The sequence below is a fragment of the Lepidochelys olivacea genome (assembly GCF_965140295.1).
Source record: "Lepidochelys olivacea isolate rLepOli2 genome assembly, chromosome: 12".
NCBI lineage: Eukaryota > Metazoa > Chordata > Testudines > Cheloniidae > Lepidochelys > Lepidochelys olivacea.
In genome coordinates, this window is record NC_140422.1 from 33531183 (window position 1) to 33553168 (window position 21986).

General features: G+C 39.8%; 1 protein-coding gene across 1 annotated transcript in view; it reads left to right on the forward strand.

Annotated features, from left to right (window-relative positions):
* CDH13 (cadherin 13) overlaps positions 1-21986 on the forward strand; it is a 797859-nt gene that overhangs the window by 134917 nt on the left and 640956 nt on the right. Inside the window, exon 2 of the mRNA XM_084644551.1 lies at positions 10722-10833. Coding sequence (XP_084500677.1) covers positions 10722-10833 — 112 coding nt within the window. The remainder of the gene's footprint in view (positions 1-10721; positions 10834-21986) is intronic.

Sequence of the window (21986 nt, forward strand, 5' to 3'; positions counted from 1 at the left end):
TAGAACTTTTAGTAAGTAATCTAGCTAGGTATGTGTTAGATTATGATTTCTTTAAATGGCTGAGAAAAGAATTGTGCTGAATAGAATAACTATTTCTGTCTGTGTATCTTTTTTGTAACTTAAGGTTTTGCCTAGAGGGGTTCTCTATGTTTTTGAATCTAATTACCCTGTAAGATATATACCATCCTGATTTTACAGGGGGGATTTCTTTATTTCTATTTACTTCTATTTTTTATTAAAAGTCTTCTTGTAAAACACTGAATGCTTTTTCATTGTTCTCAGATCCAAGGGTTTGGGTCTGTGGTCACCTATGCAAATTGGTGAGGCTTTTTATCCAACATTTCCCAGGAAAGGGGGAGTGCAAGTGTTGGGAGGATTGTTCATTGTTCTTAAGATCCAAGGGTCTGGGTCTGTAGTCACCTAGACAAATTGGTGAGGCTTTTTACCAAACCTTGTCCAGGAAGTGGGGTGCAAGGTTTTGGGAAGTATTTTGGGGGGAAGGACGCGTCCAAACAGCTCTTCCCCAGTAACCAGTATTAGTTTGGTGGTGGTAGCGGCCATTCCAAGGATAACGGGGGTAATATTTTGTACCTTGGGGAAGTTTTGACCTAAGCTGGTAAAGATAAGCTTAGGAGGTTTTTCATGCAGGTCCCCACATCTGTACCCTAGAGTTCAGAGTGGGGGAGGAACCTTGACATGGTGGCAGCGGTGGGATTTTCAAAGGGGTTTACCCTTCCCTTTATATTTATGACAGACATTAATAATATGTTTGCATTGGCGTCAATGTACAAAATTTTATTTATTTATATACTTTCAATAGCAAAAAAGAACCTAGTTGATCTAGGTCACTTGTTAACCAATGGCCTGTTAATAGGCATGAAAGGAAAAAAATTGAGTTCTGGTAGTTCACAGAAGTGTTTTGATTGCACTTGTACAACTAAAAACAAGGGGGCTCTTTTGGTGGAATAGAAAACCTTTTCCCTGTCTTTCATCTGATGTCTAATCTTTTGGCTGAACCCCAGCTTTTTGTATTTAGTGAAATTATGAAAATGAATATTAAACCATTAAAACCACTTTTTATGCCTGTACTACAACAGGTTATTGTTGCCACCAGATATCATTGCAAGTTACAGGTTTTCCCCACCATAAAATACTATATTCATTCCACTGCGAATAATTTGTGGCAAGATAATACAGGTAATTTCATCTAATTATGGTAACAGAGCTCAAATTAACTCACATACTTATGCCGAAGATTATGAGCCCCATTGAATGGAACCTGTCCTGGGATTTCAATAGGTTTTGGATTGGGCCTTGTGAAATATTCTTTATGAAATATTTTTGGGGCTCAATTCCTGATTTTTTTTCAATGCTTGGGGCTCACAATACCGCTCTTGTCTTTACCATAGCAAATGAATCCATGTGCTCTTTTAAAGGTCTATTTTAGCAAGTTTTGTTTTTGTTTTAGCTTCCTGGTGCAGAATACCTGAAAGACAGATATACAATGTTATACACTAAGCTAAGTTTTGTGATTTAGTAATAATTGCCGTGTGTTATAACACTATGGAATGTAAAGAAAGCAAGAGATGGAAGGTTATACCTTTCCGATAACGATCATGTTGTTAGGAAATTATACATATATCATATTCAGTATAGTTGCAAGAAATTTCATCTGAAAGTGCTATCTGGTGTAGGAAATATGACTTAATTTTTTTTTCTGTAATAGGTTCTGCCACATCAATATTTTTCTGTATGGAATAATTACTTTTCCCCCATGCAAGTGGATATGAAGTGGCATAACTATGTTTAAGAATTTCTTAAATTTTTTTTTATAGAGATTAAAATTTTCATGTTTTTCATGGAGCCATAACTATGGGAAAATAGCATGAAACTGGTTCATTAGATGATAAATAACTAAAATGTTCTATATAAACAGACCTTGGAACAGGCTATTGTCGCAATACGGTTTAGGTTTGGATAGTTCCATATGCTGCATTTAATGAGAAGGAAAGTTTGACTTTCTGTGTGTCTTATTTATGCCTCTTTCGCTGGTGCAATAGTGCTACAGAATGGCTCATTTGCATTATTCTGTTGCCTGTAAACTATATTTATTGTGCAACCTCCTCTAAATAGGCTAACCAATTGCAATCTCATTCTGCTGGTGTCTGTGTTTGTCACAGAAACGTGTTACCACCTTTAATAACCCAAATAAAATGATTTGGGGCCAGGCTCCACTGCCCTTAGTCACACTGAGTAGTATTTTACTCGTTGAGTAGATTCATTTGCTGATGATGAGTGGCACTTTACCAGATCCATCTGTAAAATGGGGCGAATGATACTGACTGACCTCCTTTAAAATGCTTTGAGATGTACTGATGAAAAGCACTATATAAGAGCGAGGTGGTATGACTAGTAGCAGATGATTTATTTTAATGGGACTACTCATGGAGAAAAGCACTCCTCATCACAAGTATCCAGAATCTTGCTCTTTGTTACTAGCCCCTGAGAATATTTAATTAATATGGATGATAATTTTGGTATGGATGTAAGGGTTTGGACAAAGGCTAATCCTGATTCTTTTTGCAAAAACTGCTTGCTACTGTTGTAGCAAAACTTACACTCAGGCCTTAGGCCAGAGTTTCTTCACTATACCTATGTATCCAACTAAGACCTCGGTTATACCAGCCTGCTGAACATCAGTTGACTTCAGTGACAGCTTTTAGGTGCCCAGCACTTTTGAAGATCCGTCCATTTATTTAGCAGCCTATGCTTACAAAATTTTGTAAATTTTGACCTAAAATTCCAGTCTTATTATAAACAATCAGCTAGCATGGACTCCAGGGTACTATTGGGACTTGCATGTATATAGGGGTCCATGTGAAAAGTCTGGTTCTGATGCTGGTTTAACAGCCTTATTTTACTTCCTCTATAGAACTTAAACTTGAGAAGCAAAGTACCTGCCTGTTCAAAAACACTTACCAGTAAATCACTTCTTAAATAATCAAATGAACAAGATTTCCCATGTCGGGGAAGATACACATTTTATTCAATGTGTGATACAACTCTCATAATAAACACTCATTCTTTTCTGACCCTTTCCTTTTGAAAGTTCTCTTTGTTAGATAGTCCTCCTAAAGACTTTGTCATATTCTGATTCCAGTTAATGGAAGTCTACTACAGTCATACTTCTTAGTGACAAGAGAACTGAATTCATTTGAGCCAATAAAGTCACTCTAATTTGCATTTTCATAACCCACCCTTCAGTACTCCAAGTGTGACTTTCATTTTTAGGACAGAACTATGCAGTAAATGGATGTGCAGACCCTTTAAAAGGATATTTATCATCCTTGAAGAATCTTATTGCCAAATCTTAATAGCATTTCTTACAACAATGACTTGAATTCACTATCAGATTCAGAGGTAGAGCTGTAGAGGTTTTCAATAGGCTTTTCTGAACCATCTCATGATAAAAAAGAAGGTTAACACCTATTTTTTTCTCTTTCTCACGGACTCACTCACTCCCCTCCTCCCCTCATATTTAAAAAAAACCCAAAACACACCACACGCAATCCACCAATAGGATAGAATTCCAAAAAACAGCATTGCATTTCTTTTAGCCTATATAGGTGAATTTGGTGGTGCTGTGATAATGAAGTATAAATCAGTGCGTAGTTTTACAGTATTATAATACCTTTGTTAATGACATCAATTTCAGGATGTACGCTGCTAGCTTTTGGATCATTTCCTTCTGTGCCAGTTGCTGTAAAACCACTCAGTGAGGATGTTCAAAAATGTCCGTCAAGTAGCCTGTATATGGGTAGGTGAAACAATTGTTTGAGGATCTGCTACTTGAAGTCAGTGTCAAAAATCCCATTGTCCAGTCTGATTCAGAATCAGGCCCTTAATTCATAAGAATATTTCCATTATTCGGTTATGGTAACTATCTGTGACAATTTAATTTAATGTAACTATTTCCCTGATCCAAAATGCTATGGGTGAAATCCTGAAGTCAATGGAAAAACTCCCACTGACTTCAGTGGGGCCAGGATTCACCCTCCTTCTGTAGAATGCTGTCAGGCTATGCTACTTATTGCTATTATACCCATTTTTTCTCTCCAATAGACCCTCTTACTAAATATTTCTGCAGGAAAGGGAGAGGTAATAAAATAGAAAAATGCATAATGTCACTATATAAATCCATGGTTCTCCCACACCTTGAACACTGCATGCGGTTCTGCTCACCCCATCTTAGAAAAGATGTACTAGAAATGGAAAAGGTACAGATAAGGGCAACAAAAATGATGAGGGGTATGGAACAGCTTCTATATGAGGAGAGATTAAACAGACTGTGACTATTCAACTTGGAAAAGAGGCAGCTAAGGGGGGACATGATAGAGGTCTATAAAATGATGACTGGTGTAGAGAAAGTAAATAAGGACGTGTTATTCATAACACAAGAACCCAGGGTTACCCAATGAAATTAATAGGCCTCTGTTTGCCAGAAGCCGGGAATGGACAACAGAGGAAGGGTCACTTGGTGATTACCTGTTCTGTTCATTCCCCCTGATGCACCTGGCACTGGCCACTGTTAGAAGACAGGATACTGGGCTAGATGGAGCTTTGGTCTGACCCAGTATGGCCGTTCTTATGTTGAGGCCCTATTTTTGAAGCACCTGTGGAAGGAAGGGGTCTTTAGATTTGGAGTAGCAACTTAGCCAGTTTAATATGTGTAACAACGTATCCATCCCTGATTTTTCATTTTGAGATTAACTCAGTGTTACCAACTCTCGCAGTCTGGAGTTTTTTTCTCACTCCACAGCCCCTGGTGTCATAGTATTATGAGAGAATATATGCAAGAACCTGAGCTTTAATTTGAAAAACAACAAAACAAAACTGGTTTCTAGCTCTCATGATGCCAGAGAAAAGCTAAAAAAGATGAGCTGGGTGTACCCCAGACCTTAAAACAAAGCAAATAGCAGGAGAAAATAAAACCTAAACTTGTATAATTTTCTGAACATCACATGATGTCTTTGGGACTAACTCCTGATTTTTGAAGTCTGGAGGTTGGCAATACTGTCACTTATGCCTGAGTCTCTTTTCCATGTTAACTTTTCCTGTAACTTTATAGGGTTTTATGGTGATTTCTTAGTGTTAAAATTGCTCGCATGGAACCAGAGATAAAATGGGGACCTCCAACTTTACAATATTATCATCCTAATAATCTGAGATTTCTTTGTATTTATATTCGATACAGTTCACCCTAGCCTATGCCCCACTTACGCCCTGTTTGGATATGCCTTGTGTGAGTCTTCTGCATAAGGATGAATTTCAACCCATAAGAACAATGTGAGATGTAATTGGCATTCTGAAGATTAGGGTTTTTTATAATTGGGACTTGATCTATTACACATCAGACTGACAAATATTCGAGAAGGATTACAGTAGAACAGGTTGAGAACATCACTTCCAAATCTGGGATATGGCTGATCTGATCTGAATGGAATTCCTGTACAACAAGCAGAGAGATCTGATGGTTTGAAAATCTCGTTTTATGTTCTATTTGGGAGCTTGTTTTAGAGGCTAACTTTCCATCAATTGCAGAGAGGCAGAGAAACCCTGTTCTGAGATGAAGTCACGTACAAAGGGTTTCAGTTCAGGTTCCTCATGAATATCTGCTGCGGGAGAGGTATAAAAACTGTCAGAACTGTTTTGCTTAAATGCAATTTTGGTGAAAAATGCTGTTTTGTTGTTTCACGGGGATGTAGCATGGGGATTCCACAACACTTTCCCTGGGAAGGATTTTGGGGTCTGAGAGACTTTGTACTGAGTGGTTACAGCCATGGCCTGGGATGGGCCTGATCCAGAGCAGAGTTGTTCACCCTAGCTCAGTCTGAATCTGGCAGAGTATATAGACACGAACCTGGGCCTCCCATGTCCCACGGCAGTACCCTAGCCACCATGTTCACCAAAACATTAGAAAGGTAGGTTTTTTTTCTTCTGTCCCAATGTGGAATGGACATTCATTTCAGAGCCTCAAAATCTGCTGCAAGACGGAATTGTTATCCTCTGGTCAGCTCTGATAAAAAAGTGAGATCCCCTTCTGCTTTCCATTCCATGGTTCTTGTGTGACCAGCTTTCAGGGCAAACACTGAGATCAACCTCGACCTCTAGAATATGTTTGTTGTTTTATTAAGATGTTTAGTAGGCCTAGTACCACCATGGGGAACACAGCTTTATCTACTGACCTTATGACCAAGCTTACTTAGGAGCTAGCTGAACCAGTGACATTTACTTATAAAGACCAGTAGTAAGTTTGCATAGACAAACTGTCAGGATATTAAAAATTGCCTCTTCAATCTTCACATTTTATTAACAAGTAAATTGCACCAGGTGAGACGGTTTGGTTGTATATATGAGTCCATGGGCTCTCTAGAGCTGTGTGATTGAACCCTGCAGTTTGCTTTGCAGGGAATGGTTCACTTCCAAATTGATTTAGGTTGTTATGAGCAAATGGTGTTTGGTGTTCAGTCTTTGAAGGTTGCAGATACTATTTTTCTCAGTAAAAGAATGGGAGACTGACCCCTTCTCAGTTATAGAGCAGTGTACTTTTAGCTTTCGAAATTCTTATCTCTTTGCTTCTTAAATATTATAAGAAGCTCATTGGCTAAAGTCAAAAGCATTTTAGCATGTGCTTAATAAGGGAGGCAAGGAAGGAAGAATCCCATTTCATAAAAAATCTTGAGGTTTCAACATTTAGTTAATACAGCATGGGGACAAAACCATGTTTTGAAATGTTCATTCCAGGTTAGTGCCCTTACCACTGTTCTATTGGCTGTTTTGGGTGGTTCTCTTGTGCTTCTCTTGTTTTGACCAGAAATTCCATCCTGGACCTAAGAAACCTTCCCAATGAAAGTTTCATTGAAACTGATGTATTTCAGCAGAAAGTTTCAGTTTTGATGGTTTTGGTAAAAACATGTTGCCAAAAAATTCTCCACCAGCTTAAGTGCTTTGCTAAAGGGGATGGGTTTGCTGAATTGGAGGCACATATGCCCTTTAATTTGTAAGTATGAACAGCATTTGTGTACCTTCACAGTGTTTTAAAATCTCCTATATGCAAAATAAAATATTTTCTTTGGGAGAAGATACCTGTAAGCATTCAGATGCCAGTTCTACTTTCTTTAAACAGTTAATGATCCAGGAAACTTTTCTTTTTGGACACACACAATTATGAATTCTGTATGGTGCTGAAATTTAGAATATGTTCTGCTTTAAACAATATTCTCTTTTGCTTTCAACGCAAATCTGTACTTGGTTTATTTTTTTGCCAGGGCTTTTCAAAGTGAAGACCTTTAGCAGACAAAATTTTAAGAAGATAGACATTTAGTTCAATAGAAGAATTTTTGTTGCCTGAAAAATACAGTTACAAGAAGGACTGTGCTTCTAAAAGATAATTAATAAAAACCTTCCATGTGATGACAAACTTGACATCTTGTCTAATGTCTGGAAGAGAAGAAAGTGTTTGGAATTGCACAGCTAGAATAAAATGTTCCATTTCACAGCAAGGCCAGGCCTGCATTTTATAATTATTTCAAAGAGATTAAAGGTCACATTCTGTTTGTTAAGTTGACATTACATGAGTCCTGTATACTAGACTTTCAGAAGTGAACTCATGGCATATTTAGATCATCCTGATTTCACAGCAAACACACATTGTCTGAGATTACTGACCTAGATCATATCCAAATCAGTTTTGCAATCCTAATCTATGTTTTCCTAGGCTACAAACTAGAATTCAAGATTCTAGAGGCTAGGCGATCAAGCTAGGACGTACTGCCTCTTTTATGTCCACCACCATGTATTTTTTTAGCAACAAAATCATGTTTGTAATTAATTTTATCTTTATCGTTGAAAATATATGTACTTTATGGGCTATTCTGCCAAACTGGGCTGGTTTTGCAACACTGTATAGTTCACTGTTTGTGTCTTGACACGGGAGTACAGGAAGGAGTGGCACATTTTATTCTGCACTAATTCATGCTGTGTGCAAGCCCATTTGTTGGCATCATGTGCCAACTGGGCCTAATCTTTAAAAATACACTGTTGCAGCTCCCTGCAGAAAATGCATATGCAAAGCTATAATGCCGACAGACCCTGATCGTCATCAAGCAGGATCAAACCTGAGACCTCTGGAGCTTAATGCTTAAGTCTCTTCTGCATGAGCTAAAAGACACATTTCTATTAGCCAAGGCTGTAGCAGGCGTATCACTCTCTAGTTGTTCTAGGTGTTACTACGTGTGACACTTTATCTACATCAAGCTGGCATGGGTTACATGCTTCATTTTCACACACTATTACTGTGGATTTGCATCCGGATGGAGTAGTTGCACATGCAAACGGCTGGTTACATGCATATCTGGCCACTTCTATGAATTAAATAACTAATTTGCAATTTTGAGTGTAGGCTTTGAAAATCTGGACGTTACTGTGTGAATCCTTGGTACAGAAGGACATTGGAGGGCAGAGTGAGGCACTGTGGGACAATTTCTTAGCTGTGTAAATTGGTAAATTTAAAGTCAATGGAGTTATGCTGATTGTCACCTGAGGATCTTGCCCTTTGTTTGCAGGTTGCTGTTTATTAAGAGAAGAAGGGGAAGCAGCAATCGTATGGGAGACATGACAGTGTTGCCAAGTGGCTTAGACTCTGCTTGCTTGTGCTCTCTCTTGGTTTCTTGCTTGAACAAAGGGGCAAATGCGGTGCATGTCATTAGGGATGAGAAGTGAGCCCACACTCTGCCAATTGGATTGTCACGAAACGTTCTGGCTATTGCACACAGTGTCTAGCTGGCCTTTTACAGCAAGTGTTTATGTGAAATAGACTGCCCGAGAATCAAGTTTCAATAAGAGCAACTGATATAAGACCAGGTGGGATACCATCCTCCCTGTGCTTTGAAAGACCAAGTAATGTAAAGCCAACAATGACTCTGTAGTGCACCAGGATTTTCTGTATGGAAAGAAAACCTGGGTAGCATTCTGTTTCTTTGACAAGAGCAAACAAGGGATGGCTAAGCAGGGAGCATGCTAGCCTAAGATTGATAATAATAATCACCTGTCCTCTGAACAGAGCAACATGGCAAAGAGGTTTATCTAACAAAGGTAGCACTGAAGGTGATATGCTGGAGGACCCTGTTCTTACTCTATAGGGAGGAGGCTTATTTGCTGAAATAGTGTTAGATCACTGAAAATGATGAGCTTATCTCTCATTGGCAGGTCAAGCATAGTAGGTAGCTACTGAGTATAAGGGCTCTTTCATGAGCATGTCAACATTTATCTTTTTGTACTAATGAAAGTCAAACTTAGCATTTTCTCTTTGGTTACTCTGTTGCCCTTCTCTGGTCTTCCTTTGGGTGTCCAACTGGAGGCATTTTAGGCATGTGTTTAAACTAATGAGAGCTGTAAGTGCTCTGCATCTCTGAATATCAGGACCAGAGGAAATCCCCCAAAGGAGGCCCCAAATGCATTTGGATGCTTATATTTGGGTATGGAAAAGTAGATTTATCCTGCCTGCTACCTTGGATCTGGCTCGTCTTTCTTGTGCTTCATTTAACCCTTAAACTTTCTGTGCCTTTTTTTCTTCTCCACTCTTTCTGTGACTTTTCTACCTGCTCCTCTGCCATGTAAAGCCCACCAAAGAAAATAGCCTTTCAGCTCATTGTCTCTATTCAGTGATAGAACACAAATCTTCTGAAACAGAGATTGGTTGGGAATAGGTACAATGTCAATTTTATTTTGCTTTTACCCTCCCTCCGCTGCCCAGATGTTCCTGTGGTGACAAGGTGCTTTGGTGATCACATACTAACAGTGACACAAGCTGTATTTAACTTTACCCTTCAGATCCATCTACAGAATGATGTACACATTCCATTTTCAGTCTTTCACTGGGGTAAACAACTTTTTGATTGTGGAGAAACCGGACAAACTGTAGCTTTGTGGGGGGTGGGGAATTGACATTTTCCATCTGCTGCAAGAGTTTATACAAAGGAAACTTTTGTGACATGAAACTTTATCCTTGAACAAAAGACTTCTTCACTATCTCAGAGATTTACTAAACTAATCTGAGCTTATAGGCCTTGAGTCAGCAAATAACTTAAGCATACTCCAGCCCTATTTATACTTGCTTATGTCCCATGACTTAAGAAGGACTTCAGAACAGGCTTAACTTTAAGCAGGTGCTTAAGTGTGTTTCTGAATTGAACATTATTAATCTTAGGTACATCTGCACAATGTTGGCCTGGGGCAATGTGGATGGTGGCTCAGGCTAACTGCTCACGTATATGCACCCAGGGTTGGGCAGTATTGTATTCAGGCAGCTAGCCCATGACGCCACACTGCTATTTTCAGTATGCTAGCTTGAGCAGTGCTAGTGTATGTCTGTCTACCCAGACTGGGCTTTACCGCACCAGCTGCAGTGTAGATGTGTCTTTAGACATATTATTTTTTTTGCAACCTTTATATCTGCCTGGGTATATGCTGATTGAAACTTCTCGTGCAAAGCAATGGTTAGAAAGTTGTAAAGGGAAGCTGTGATGTGCTGGATGTGTGGGTGGCTTTTTGTTTTTTTTTTTTTTAAATGAACATTGAGTCCAAACTTGCTAGCATTCACAAAAGCCAAGAAGGTTGGTGAACAAGTGGATATTAAAAGTCCGTTCCCTCTGTTTCCTCAGGTGCTGTTGCTTGTATTTGCAGAAGATTTAGAATGCATCCCTGGATTCCAGCAAAAGGTTTTTCATATTGAACAGCCATCTGAATTCACAGAGGATCAGCCAATTCTGAACTGTAAGAAATGTAATTTTCATATGTAATTTTTGCAAAAATCTGTATTAACCGCAGTCTGAGTGTTTTTGTATCACACTGAATTTATCAGAGTTCTTTCTCCTTATGACATGATTCCAGGAACAGCCTCCACCTGGGTACTACAATAGCTCCTCCCCTCCCCTTAAAATCCTTTATTTATACAGATTTTTGAACTTTGCTATGAATGAGGGTTGGCAAAATTCTGCACATTTATCTGTTGGGGTTTGAATATTTACATGGAAGCTCAGGATCATCCTCTGATTTTATGAACGAGTCACCTCCTGCATTCTTTGCCTTTCCTGCTGTATCAGTACATGACTATATAGAAGGCTCTTGATTGGCATTTCAGTATAAATTCATTCTTCCTCCCTGGTGTGCATCCATCCCAGGAGCCTGACCCAAAGCTCATTGAAATCAACGAGAGTCTTTCCATAAAATTTAGTAGGCTTTGGATCAGGCCTGAGTTTCAAAAAGTTATTACCATCTCTTCTGTGATCTAAGCAGTTGATCTGGGTGGTCCAGTCCCCTTTCCAATGGACAGGTGTCCACATCACAAAAACTACCACCAGAGCTGAGCTGGCATTGATTCTTGGCACCGTACACTCTACGCAGACAGGCCGAAAATTGAATGGGCCATGGAGATATAACTCTTCTTTCAAGAGTTTGTCTTTCCAGGTACATTAATGATGCAATGTTGCAAAGCTTGCACTGCTGTTGTTCATTATGTAGTGGGACCTGTTCTGAGGATGTGAGACTTCAAGGCTGTCAGCCTAATATGGTACCTAAAGTGAGCTTTAAATATTGATAATTTTCAAAAGAAATTTCAACAGGGTTTGTGAAAAAACCTGCGTTTTCCCCACATAATTCATGTTGTTTAGTAGCCTTTTCATGTGACCACATTTGGTTCAAGAGCTGAAATTAACAGTTCATATGTAATAACATTTATGTGAAAGTAAGGTTCAGAGTTTGGATCAAAAATACAAAGCAATAAAATTCAATTTAAGGAATACCTTTTCTCTCTCCATCCCCTACTTATTTAAGATTATATTGTGAGTGAAAGTATTTGCTCTGTTTTGCAGTTTATATCAAAACTCAGATACACGTGTGGTTAAATATTTGGCTACATGTGTTTGTTCTCCCTGTGTGCTGTCCCAGCTCTGCGTAGACAGTTGGCACAGCAGACCTTGAGCGAACCGCCCAATGACCACAAGAGCCGTTAAGGTACGAAGGCACCCGGCCAGGTTTATTGTTGACAAAGCATAGTATTAGCACCTGGCAGACTCTACGAGGATACTAAGACATGTATGCCCGTGACAATGGACGCAGCTCAGTCAGTGGCGGGACTTTCCATGGCTGGCCAAGATACTCCCTCTGAGATACATCTTTATACCCTGATATAAACAAGTTACGTACTGTCAGCCTGACCTTATGTTTTAGGAAGGGTCGGTGTGTTTCTGTTATCCTTGGGGAATGTACCATCCTTGATATTGGGATGTTCTGATACCACTTGATAGTGGGATGTGTTTGTGTCAATACTCTGTACTTAGCACCTCTTAGGAATGTGTACTTCTGCAATATCAGTCCTGTTCTTGCCAGATTTTGTGAGCAGGTCCTGCCTCATACCAGGCCTGTGATACAAGGGCTTATGTCTCAGGCTCTCTTTCTACTGCAACATGTACTACAATTTTGTCACCGGGGCCAACTGAAGTCAAAGGAAAGACTCCCATTGACTTCAGTGAGCTTTGGATTGGATCCAGATTTAGGGTCACCTTTTCTAAAGCACTTTGGAGACTTAAAGCACTTGAGCACTTAGGTCCCTAAGTTCCATCTCCAAAAGCGACGTAGGCAGTACATTGTATTGACTTTCAATGTGATTTGGGCTCCTAGGTGCCTAAGTTGAAGCTGGAACATAGCATCCTAAGTTACTTAGGCATTTTTGAAAATGTTGCCATTATGCACTAAAATGTGTTGCCAGATTTTCAGAGGTGCTAAGCACCTTTTGGATTCCATAGAGTTCAGTTGTTCGTTTTCTTTAAAAGAAGACCAGCAATTTGTTGAACAGACATAGCAGCCAGACAGCATGTGTTTTAAGCACATAATGTTGGGGGTTTCATGGCCTCAAAGGATAAAAATGTTCTCCTGTTAAAATTTAGTTAAATGCAAATAACTTTTATTGTCTCTCTCTTTGGCTGTACCTGAGTACTTTGATGCCTTAGCATGTCTGTCCAAATCTCTTGCTGATTTGTCCTCGGTCTGTTCAGCAGCATAAAGGACAAACTGTTTAAGCCATTGTTGATTTGACTACATTGTGGTCACCCAGCAAATTGCACGGGTGTGAAACTGACACAATAATTAAGACATTATTAATTTTAAGAGGGGGAAGAGCAGGAGGGAAAACCATCTCAAAACAATCTTGGGAATTAAATTATTTTAATAATCAGATGCTAAATTGGCCTAATACATAACATGCGACAAAGACAGCTTGTCAATGTGCAAGTCTAGCGAACTCAATCACTCATAAGCAGTGTGTCCTGGATGTGACAATATTAAACCTGTGCATAGTCTTTTCAGTCTTGTCTTCAGTGGAATCAATATTTTTAATTGTGCCTGTTTAAATACACTTTGCATGCTGTTGCATTATTTTTATACGCATTACTCAACAGCAGTATAATTTAACAGTTGTATCTGAATGTGAGGCCTACCATGAGTATGTAAATTAATAGAGCCAGTATGCAAAGCAGGTCTATAACGGTGATTGCTTTTGTAGTCTTCAATAAACCAAGCCGATTTTAATTCTCCACTGAAGAGCAGGGAAACAATCATATTTGTTTTTTTGATCTTTTTAATTTCAACAAGAACATACTGTATATTCCATTGCCAGTGTTTCCTCCAGTAATTAAATATGGGTTATAGTTGTTTCGTATGTATTTACTAGTTGGTCATAAATGCAGCTATATTCATTATACATGAAACTTATTGAAAAAAAAGAGACCAAAGCGAGAGCCATTTATTTCTTTTTTTATTTGCATGCGTTCTGGCAGTAAAAAAGTTATTTCACATATTCAGCAAACCTTTAAATACCTTCAGTGAAGAAATACAATCAACTGAAGCATAGGACTCTGAAGAAAATAATATACAACAAAAGAACCACTGCAACTTTCAACCTACGTGGGAACTATTTTAGGAGGTTGACAAAGGTAAGTATATTTACATACAGAATATATAAAAGATGAACCAAGGACAAATGAAAGGCAACGTGGAATGGAGAGATCAACAGAGCTCGGCAAAGACTTCTAGGGTTGGTCTGCAGCTAATCTAGGTGAATCCACTCTAGCCTTAGAATTTATTATGAATTCAACAAAAATAATGTTTAGAAAATACCCTACTCTAAGGAAGATGTGGAAGGCAGGAATAAGAGACACTGAGATTTTCTGGAAATGTGGCAGATAAGATCTGAAGGGTTACTCTTGGTAGCAGTTCCTCAGTTGCAATCAGGCTTCCTGAAAAGTGCAGGGACGAAAGCCTAGCCCCACTGAAATCAATAGGAGCATCGGGGCTCTTGCCTTGGGCATAGGTGCCGACTTCTGCTGGTGCCGGTGGGTGCTCGACGCCACTCTGCCCCTGGCCTGGCCCCGTCCCCACCCCAACCCGCCCCCTCCCACCCCTGCCCTGCCCTGCCCCCATTCCAACCCCTTCCCCAAAGTCTGCACCCCAACTCTGCCCCCTCATTGCCCCTATTCGACTCCTTCCCCAAATCCCCGCCGCAGCCCCGCCTCTTCCCCGCCTCCTCCCCTGAGTGTGCTGCATTCCCGCTCCTCCCCCTCCCTCCTGAAGCTTGTTACACTGAGAAACAGCTGTTTTGCGGCAGCAAGCGCTGGGAGGGAGGTGGAGGAGCAGGGACGTGGCATGCTCAGGGGAAGAGGCAGAGGTGAAGTGGGGTGGGGAGGGGAGCTTGGCTGCCGGAGGGTGCAGAGCACCCCCTAATTTTCCCCTTCGGTGCTCCAGCCCTGCAGCACCCATGGAGTCAGCTCCTATGGCCTTGGGAACGGGCTTCTTCCAGAGTTTCACCAAAGCCTGGGTTTGGTCAACTTCAGGGTACACCTGAAAATTCTTCAGTTCAATCTTCAATGAGGCCTCGAGTTAGAAATCTTTTACCATCAATGCAGATGCTAGCATTTTTTTGGTCATTTGTGAGTGTTCCGATAGAGACAAATATTTTTAGTGTTCATTTTCGTTATGGCATGCCCAGAGAACATGGCAGTGGGTGTAATGTGTAGAAACACTTGAATATGAATATATCGAGTCAAATTCAGCCTTGATGTAATCCTTCTGTAATGCAAATGGCTAATAAGAATAATTGAGGTTTTGTGATAACAATGAATTAGACAACATGGTCTAGTTCAGGGCGTTCAAGAAGTTATTCCAAACCCCTTTCTCACCCTTAAAGGGGTTCCACGTGCATTGGATCCTATGAGTGAAAATCTATTGTGTGTCATTTTGCATTAGCTTGCTCTGACCATTGGTGTAGAATACAAAGTTGCTGTGTTTAGAAATGAGCTGAAGAAGAGCTGTATGGAAGCTATAAATGGAAGGCACAGTGAGAGAAGGAGGGGGGTTGCAGTCAGGAAAAATGCGAGGCAGAGTAGATATATACATGCATGCAGCTGATAATGAGATTAGTATGTGCTGGACAGTGATGGTATGTCTGTACTTGGAGCTGGGGGTGTGATTCCCAGCTTGCATAGACACACTCATGCTAGCTCTCATCGAGTTAGTGCACTAAAAATGATAGCGTATGGTATGTCTGTACTTGGAGCTAGGCGTGTGATTCCCAGCTCGCATAGGCCTCCTCATGCTAGCTCTTATCAAGCTAGCATGCTATTAACAGTGGTGTAGCCAGTGTCACACTGGCAGCACCGAGCAGTGGAACGGGCTAGGTGTGCTGAGTACGTACCCATGGGGTTCAGGAGCGTTTGTACTCTGCATGGCTAGTTCATGCCACCGCTTGCCGCTGCCCATGCTACCCTGGCTACACTACTGTTTATAGCATGCTAGCTTGATAAGAGCTAGGAATCACACGCCTAGCTTATAGCATACATATGCCGATGAGTAGCCTAAGAAGCCACTGGCTGACAATAGCTGAATAGCTGAGCTTTACTCTCCCTCCCATTCCTCAATGGAGGCAGGATTTTGGAAGCATGTTGCATAGCACCCATCCACTCTCCCCTCCCAGTAGTAGAGGGGGTTGGGGGGTGGGGAAGGAGGTTTAGTGCTGCCAGTTCTCACAATTTTATTGTGAGCCTTGTGATATTTAGTGCTTTTCTTTAACCCCAGGTTCCTGGAGTCCTGGGATTACGTCCAACTCAGCTTTCATTAAAACAACAAATTATGTTTCTACCCTTCCGTGTTGGAGAAAAGCGGGAACACAAATTCATTGTTAAGGCTCAGAAACCCCGCAAAAAACAAATGAAAAGAAACCAAACTGATTTTTTAAAAAAACAAACAAACTCATGATTCTAGGTAGGTGGGTGGACAACACTCATGATTTTAGAAGTAAAAATTGGACACAACAGGCCAATTAGTGTAGCTGTAGGAACTTCTTTGATCAGACAAGCTAGGGACCTACTGAAATTGTATTGCTTCCTACTTCCCTATTCACTGCTGTCTCCATTTCAAACTGCTGTTTAAGGTTCACTAAAGAAATCAGTTTGTTTCCTATTCTGAGGAAACCAGGTGGACTTGTGCCTAGACTATCATTTGCCCCTAGGATTAGGCAGCAGGCTTGTTTTTCCTAAACAATTTTGCTTTCAACTTTTTGTTCATTGACTATAACTACTACACATGTTCTGTTGCATACCCATGACCTCCTTTCCATTAGTTTCCTGAAGATCCTATTGTTGTTTCTTAGCTGTCATCCTTTGTACTCCAGTGGAACTGTTTTTTTTTAAATTGATTTTATCATTACATTTCACTTAATGGCCACCTCCACCCTTCCTTACACCTTTTTGTTTTCCTAATCCCCGTTTTTTATTCAATACGCATTCCTATAGAACTGTTTTCAGATTAGCAACCGTGTTAGTCTGTATCCGCAAAAAGACAAGGAGGACTTGTGGCACCTTAGAGACTAACACGTTTATTTGAGCATAAGCTTTCATGAACTACAGGTCACTTCATCGGATGCATGCAGTGGAAAATACAGTAGGGAGATTTTTATATACACAGAGAACATGAAACAATGGGTGTTACCATTATCAATGGGTGTTACCATTATCATTACCAGTATCAAGAGTGATCAGGTAAGGTGAGCTATTACCAGCAGGAGAGCGGGGGGAAGAGGGGACCTTTTATAGTGATATTCAAGGTGTTTCATGTTCTCTGTGTATATAAAATCTCCCCACTGTATTTTCCACTGCATGCATCCGATGAAGTGAGCTGTAGCTCACAAAAGCTTATGCTCAAATAAATGTGTTAGTCTCTAAGGTGCCACAAGTCCTCCTTTTCTTTATTCCTATAGAACTGTTTCTGATCAAACCCTAAATCTCTCTTCCTTCGTATCTAAGTATCCCTTGTTCTACTCCCCTCTTTCCCTATCCTTTTTTTCTTAAGATCATTTTTTAAGACGCTGTCGTGTTCAAAACATTGCATCTAACTTTCTGTTCAGCATGAATTCAAGGGGATTTTTATATTTTAGCATCTGTAGCATAATGGAAAAAATACTTTTCAAAGAGTCATAACTTTGGCAAAAATAGCTATTTCAGATTAAGACTTTCCATAGGCAGCCTCAGGGTGAATTTTTGGGTCAGAGTTTGATTTAGCCAGATTTTCATTTTTTTCTGATCACAGGAAATGTGGTTTATTTAATTGCTTTAGTGGGGACGAGAATATTAGAATGCAATTCTTAAGTCCACATTGGCTGTGTTTTTAAAATTCACCATCTGACACATTGTTCATACTTCGGTTTGAGGAATCGCTGTGCATATTTTGGGCTAAGGTGTGGTCCCACGTGGCATGCCGATGAGGAGCCCAGTTGAATAACAGGAAGTTTCTCCTTCAACATGTTACACTGAAGGGGAAGTAAACTGCTATATCACTTTAAGGGGCACAGCCTGGGTGGGAGGGTTCCACCTATGCCCTGGACTCTCGTTGGTGAGTTTCTTCAGAAGTCATAACTGCGAACTCTTATAACTTACTCCCTCCGCTCCTGCTCGGTGTCTGTGTAGGTTCAGCCACAACTGAGTCCTTAAAAAGCACAGATATACTACATGGATAATGATAGTTGACTGAAGATATAATACTGAACAGTTGTTTTTTGCTTTTGCCCATAACTTGAGCTAGAATGCTAGTCTTACTTTGAACTGGGTGGATAGATGCTCACCTTACTGGGCAATACCATCGCTTGATAGTTTTCTTTGTAGTTTTGTGAATCTGTTCTTCAGATAACATCAGGAGAGTTGCAATGTCCTAGGACAATGCTCTGCTATCAAACAGGCAAGACTGCATTTTCCTTGATCAGGTGATAAGTGACTTATTTTAAATAGGTTTCAGAGTAGCAGCCATGTTAGCCTGTATTCACAAAAAGAAAAGGAGGACTTGTGGCATGTTAGAGACAATTTGTTAGTCTCTAAGGTGCCACAAGTCCTCCTTTTCTTTTTACTTTAAATACAGTATTTAGACATTGCTGGATCATTTGCGGCCTTCAAATGCTTCCCTTCTGCAATCTCTTTTTTAGTCAAGCTGAGCTGGCAGGTCACTGCCAGTGACAATGCTCCATCATGCAGTGATGACAGAGATTCCTAACCAGCCCCATCATATGTGGAATGTAATTGTGTTACATTAATCATGTTTATACTTCACATACATGACTCGTGGCTTTTTTGAGGTATTTTTAATGGACAATAAATCAAATAGTACACATGAAAAATGAAGGCAATTAAGAAAGAGGCTTTGGGTGATGTGCCTTGCATGCTAAACTAGGAAATACGTTGGTAGTGATTTAAATGTCAAAACAAAAGCAGTGTTGACCCTTACTTGAAAAGATTTAATTTGGATGTTAATTAATGGCTGACCTCTTCTGTCTCTTGCATGATGGATTGCATGTTTTCAGAGCTTGGGATACTTCAGGATCAGGGCTTTGTCTGTCCATATTCAGGCACTTTTTCATTCCAACTGAAACTTTCCTTTCCATCTGCATTGGCATTCTTAGCTTTGTTTACTTATATGGTGGGAGATTTATTAACCAATTAATCATAGATACTTAAAGGTGTGTCTGCAGTTCAGCAAAGCTGCCCCTTTCAGCGAGGTTTCATGTGTCGTTCAAGTTTCAGGTGACATTCTCATTGCCTACAGCAGTGAAAAGCACTGACGAACATCCCTGTTATTGAAGTAATTCCATGTATGGAGACGCAGCTTGTATTGATTTCATGCCACCACAGAACATTTCCTAGTGATTTCCAGAACCAGCAGTTGTAGTTCTAGTAGGAGGTTTTCAGTGAGATGGTACCACTGCAAATGAAAGAACAATTTGGGCCAACAATTTCATACATAGCAAACTGTCTGCAGAGTTGTACATGATCAAGAAATTCAACTAATCAGGCCATGGTGGAACAAATATATGTAAATTACATCTGAATGCCAAATAACAGATGTTTAGTTCACTTTAGACTTATATGACAGCATTTCTTTTTAACTCTATATGTGAACTGTTACGAATGTTAGTTTCACTTATTACAGTCTGAAGATATATGTGGAAAACATGGAAAAACATGGCATGTTCATTATACCGGGTAAGATGTGGCTGCTATCTCCATACAGGTTCTATAATGGGACAATTGGCAGCGTATATAGATAGAGCATCCCACCCGCTAGTGACCATGCCATATTTTTCCAAATTGTCTACATACATGTTGCCTAACTCCTATTACTTTCAATGGGCATTAGGTGCCTAACTGCTGTGGATGTGCCTTTGAAAGAACAGTCTGTCCTTTTGACATGGACTGTATAACAAATGTATAGATGTGGATAATGTATATGAGGACAATACATATATCTCTATATAAGTAAAATAGAAATAATCTGTGTTTGTATGTATGTACAGCTGTATCTAGAGACAGATCTATATTTAAGTGCACAAAAATATTGTATCATCTTCTAAGCTGGCTTCAGACATGATCAAAACAAAAGATAATATGACTAGTGATTGCCAGGTGGCCAGACAGTTGCCTACCCAACTGTGCATGTCAGCTTATTAACAGGGCCTAGGGGAAAATGAATTTTAATATAGACTTTGTTTGATTTTTATGCATATACATTTCATTTAACTAAAAAAAGAATGTTCAAAAAGGAGGTAGCATATAATTGTGAACAATGTGAAAGAACTAATTAGTCGCTGAAAACCAGCTCTGGGGTTGAGTCAAAACCTCACAGGGGTATAGTCACTGCTTTTTTTTTTTTTTTGGAAGTAGCAACACAGCTCTTGAATTGACGAACAACCGAGAGAAAGCTCTATATAGTAACATGAGATCTTTTCATCTCTTCATCAGGTTTTATAATCTTTGTGAGGAGCAGAAAATCAAACCATAAACCAGAATGTGTGCATCACCTGTTTCTCAATTACCCCACAACCCATGCATAAATAAAGGTGATTTGTTTGGGACAGAGTGCTCCATTAACCTTTGGGTTATGAATTTAGATGAATGCAAGGTAGTAAATTACTTGGTTTGAGATGAAGTTTGTTTCTATAGACTTGGCAGGAATCATCCTCATTTGTAGATAACACTTCCGTGAAATATTTCAGGGCTTTGGTTGGTTGAAGTAGGCCAGCTGTTGTTCTAATAGCCTAAATCAATGACCAACTGCTCCATATTAGCAGGTACGTCAGTTGCTCAGTGCAGTGGAAACCTCATATTAATTATGTTTTAAGGTACTTCTAATGGGAGATTTTTCTTTTTATGTCCAGTTGGCACTTCCAAATCAAATATCAAATTAATTTATGTTATCCACCAAACTGATTTCCAGTATTATCAACCTGATTTGCCGCATAGGGTCTGATAGTATCTTGCAGGCTCTTCCTCTCTAGGTAAATAGGACATATCTAAAGGCCAAATTGTTTGTAGCCTTTGTAGAAATGTATATGGTTTATCATTTGACCAGCAAACTATCGGACACAATTAGCCTAAAAACTAACTTATTTAAAAGGGACATCAGCCTGGTCTTACGGTGGGGTCCCTCAGGCTGGGTTACGCCTGTGCAGGTGGTGTCCTTCCACATTCTAGCCAATTGCATCCCCTGTTTATTAGGAGAGCATCTATTGGTGAGGGCTACTGAGTAGCACTGGGATTGTCCAACAGACACTATACCATGGGAGAGAGACTAGCATAAAAAAAATAGCTTTGGGAGGGAAGAAGGCCTCTTTCCTCAATTGTAAAGAATTCATCTACCAACAATCTGGTCCAAACGGTCAGAAAATGTTGACTCCTTTCAAGTATGGAGGTGTTGTTGGGATACTCATGGACTAAGGCGGGTATTTCACGGTGCCGGGTGCATTTCCCGTAAGTACTATGAACTGTAACATGATGGTTCCCACTGGATTGTCCCACCACAGATTGTCCCACTGTGGTGTGTTCAGCTGCCATATGAGACATTAGCTGTGGTATGCAAAGACCGTTGGCTCTGCTAAGTCAATTTTTGAAGCTCCACAACTCATAGTTTTTGTATTTCTGGAGATGATATCTCTGATATTTTAATTTTAGGATTTTTGTAAATTCACCCTTCAAAGGAACCAGTGGATAGATAGTGGACTTTCCATTAAATTTTCAAAGCAGTGTGCAGAGATTTAACAGGGATTAGTGGGAGTTTCTGATGCCGAATCCCTCTGTAAATATAGGAGTTTTCATGATTCCTCATCTAAAGTTAACAATATTTTCAGGCACATTGGTGTGCTCAGAAATAATAGTGATCATCTAGTTCACTTTGTTTATGATCTCTCTCTGCTCAACCAAAACAAATTATTGAGATCATCTTTGGTTTTTCTAAGATGATTAAATTTAAATTTAAAATAACTCAAAAATATCCCTTCCTTTTAAAATAAACTTTCCTTTTTCAGCTTGCCAACATTTAAAAACAACCACAACAATCTG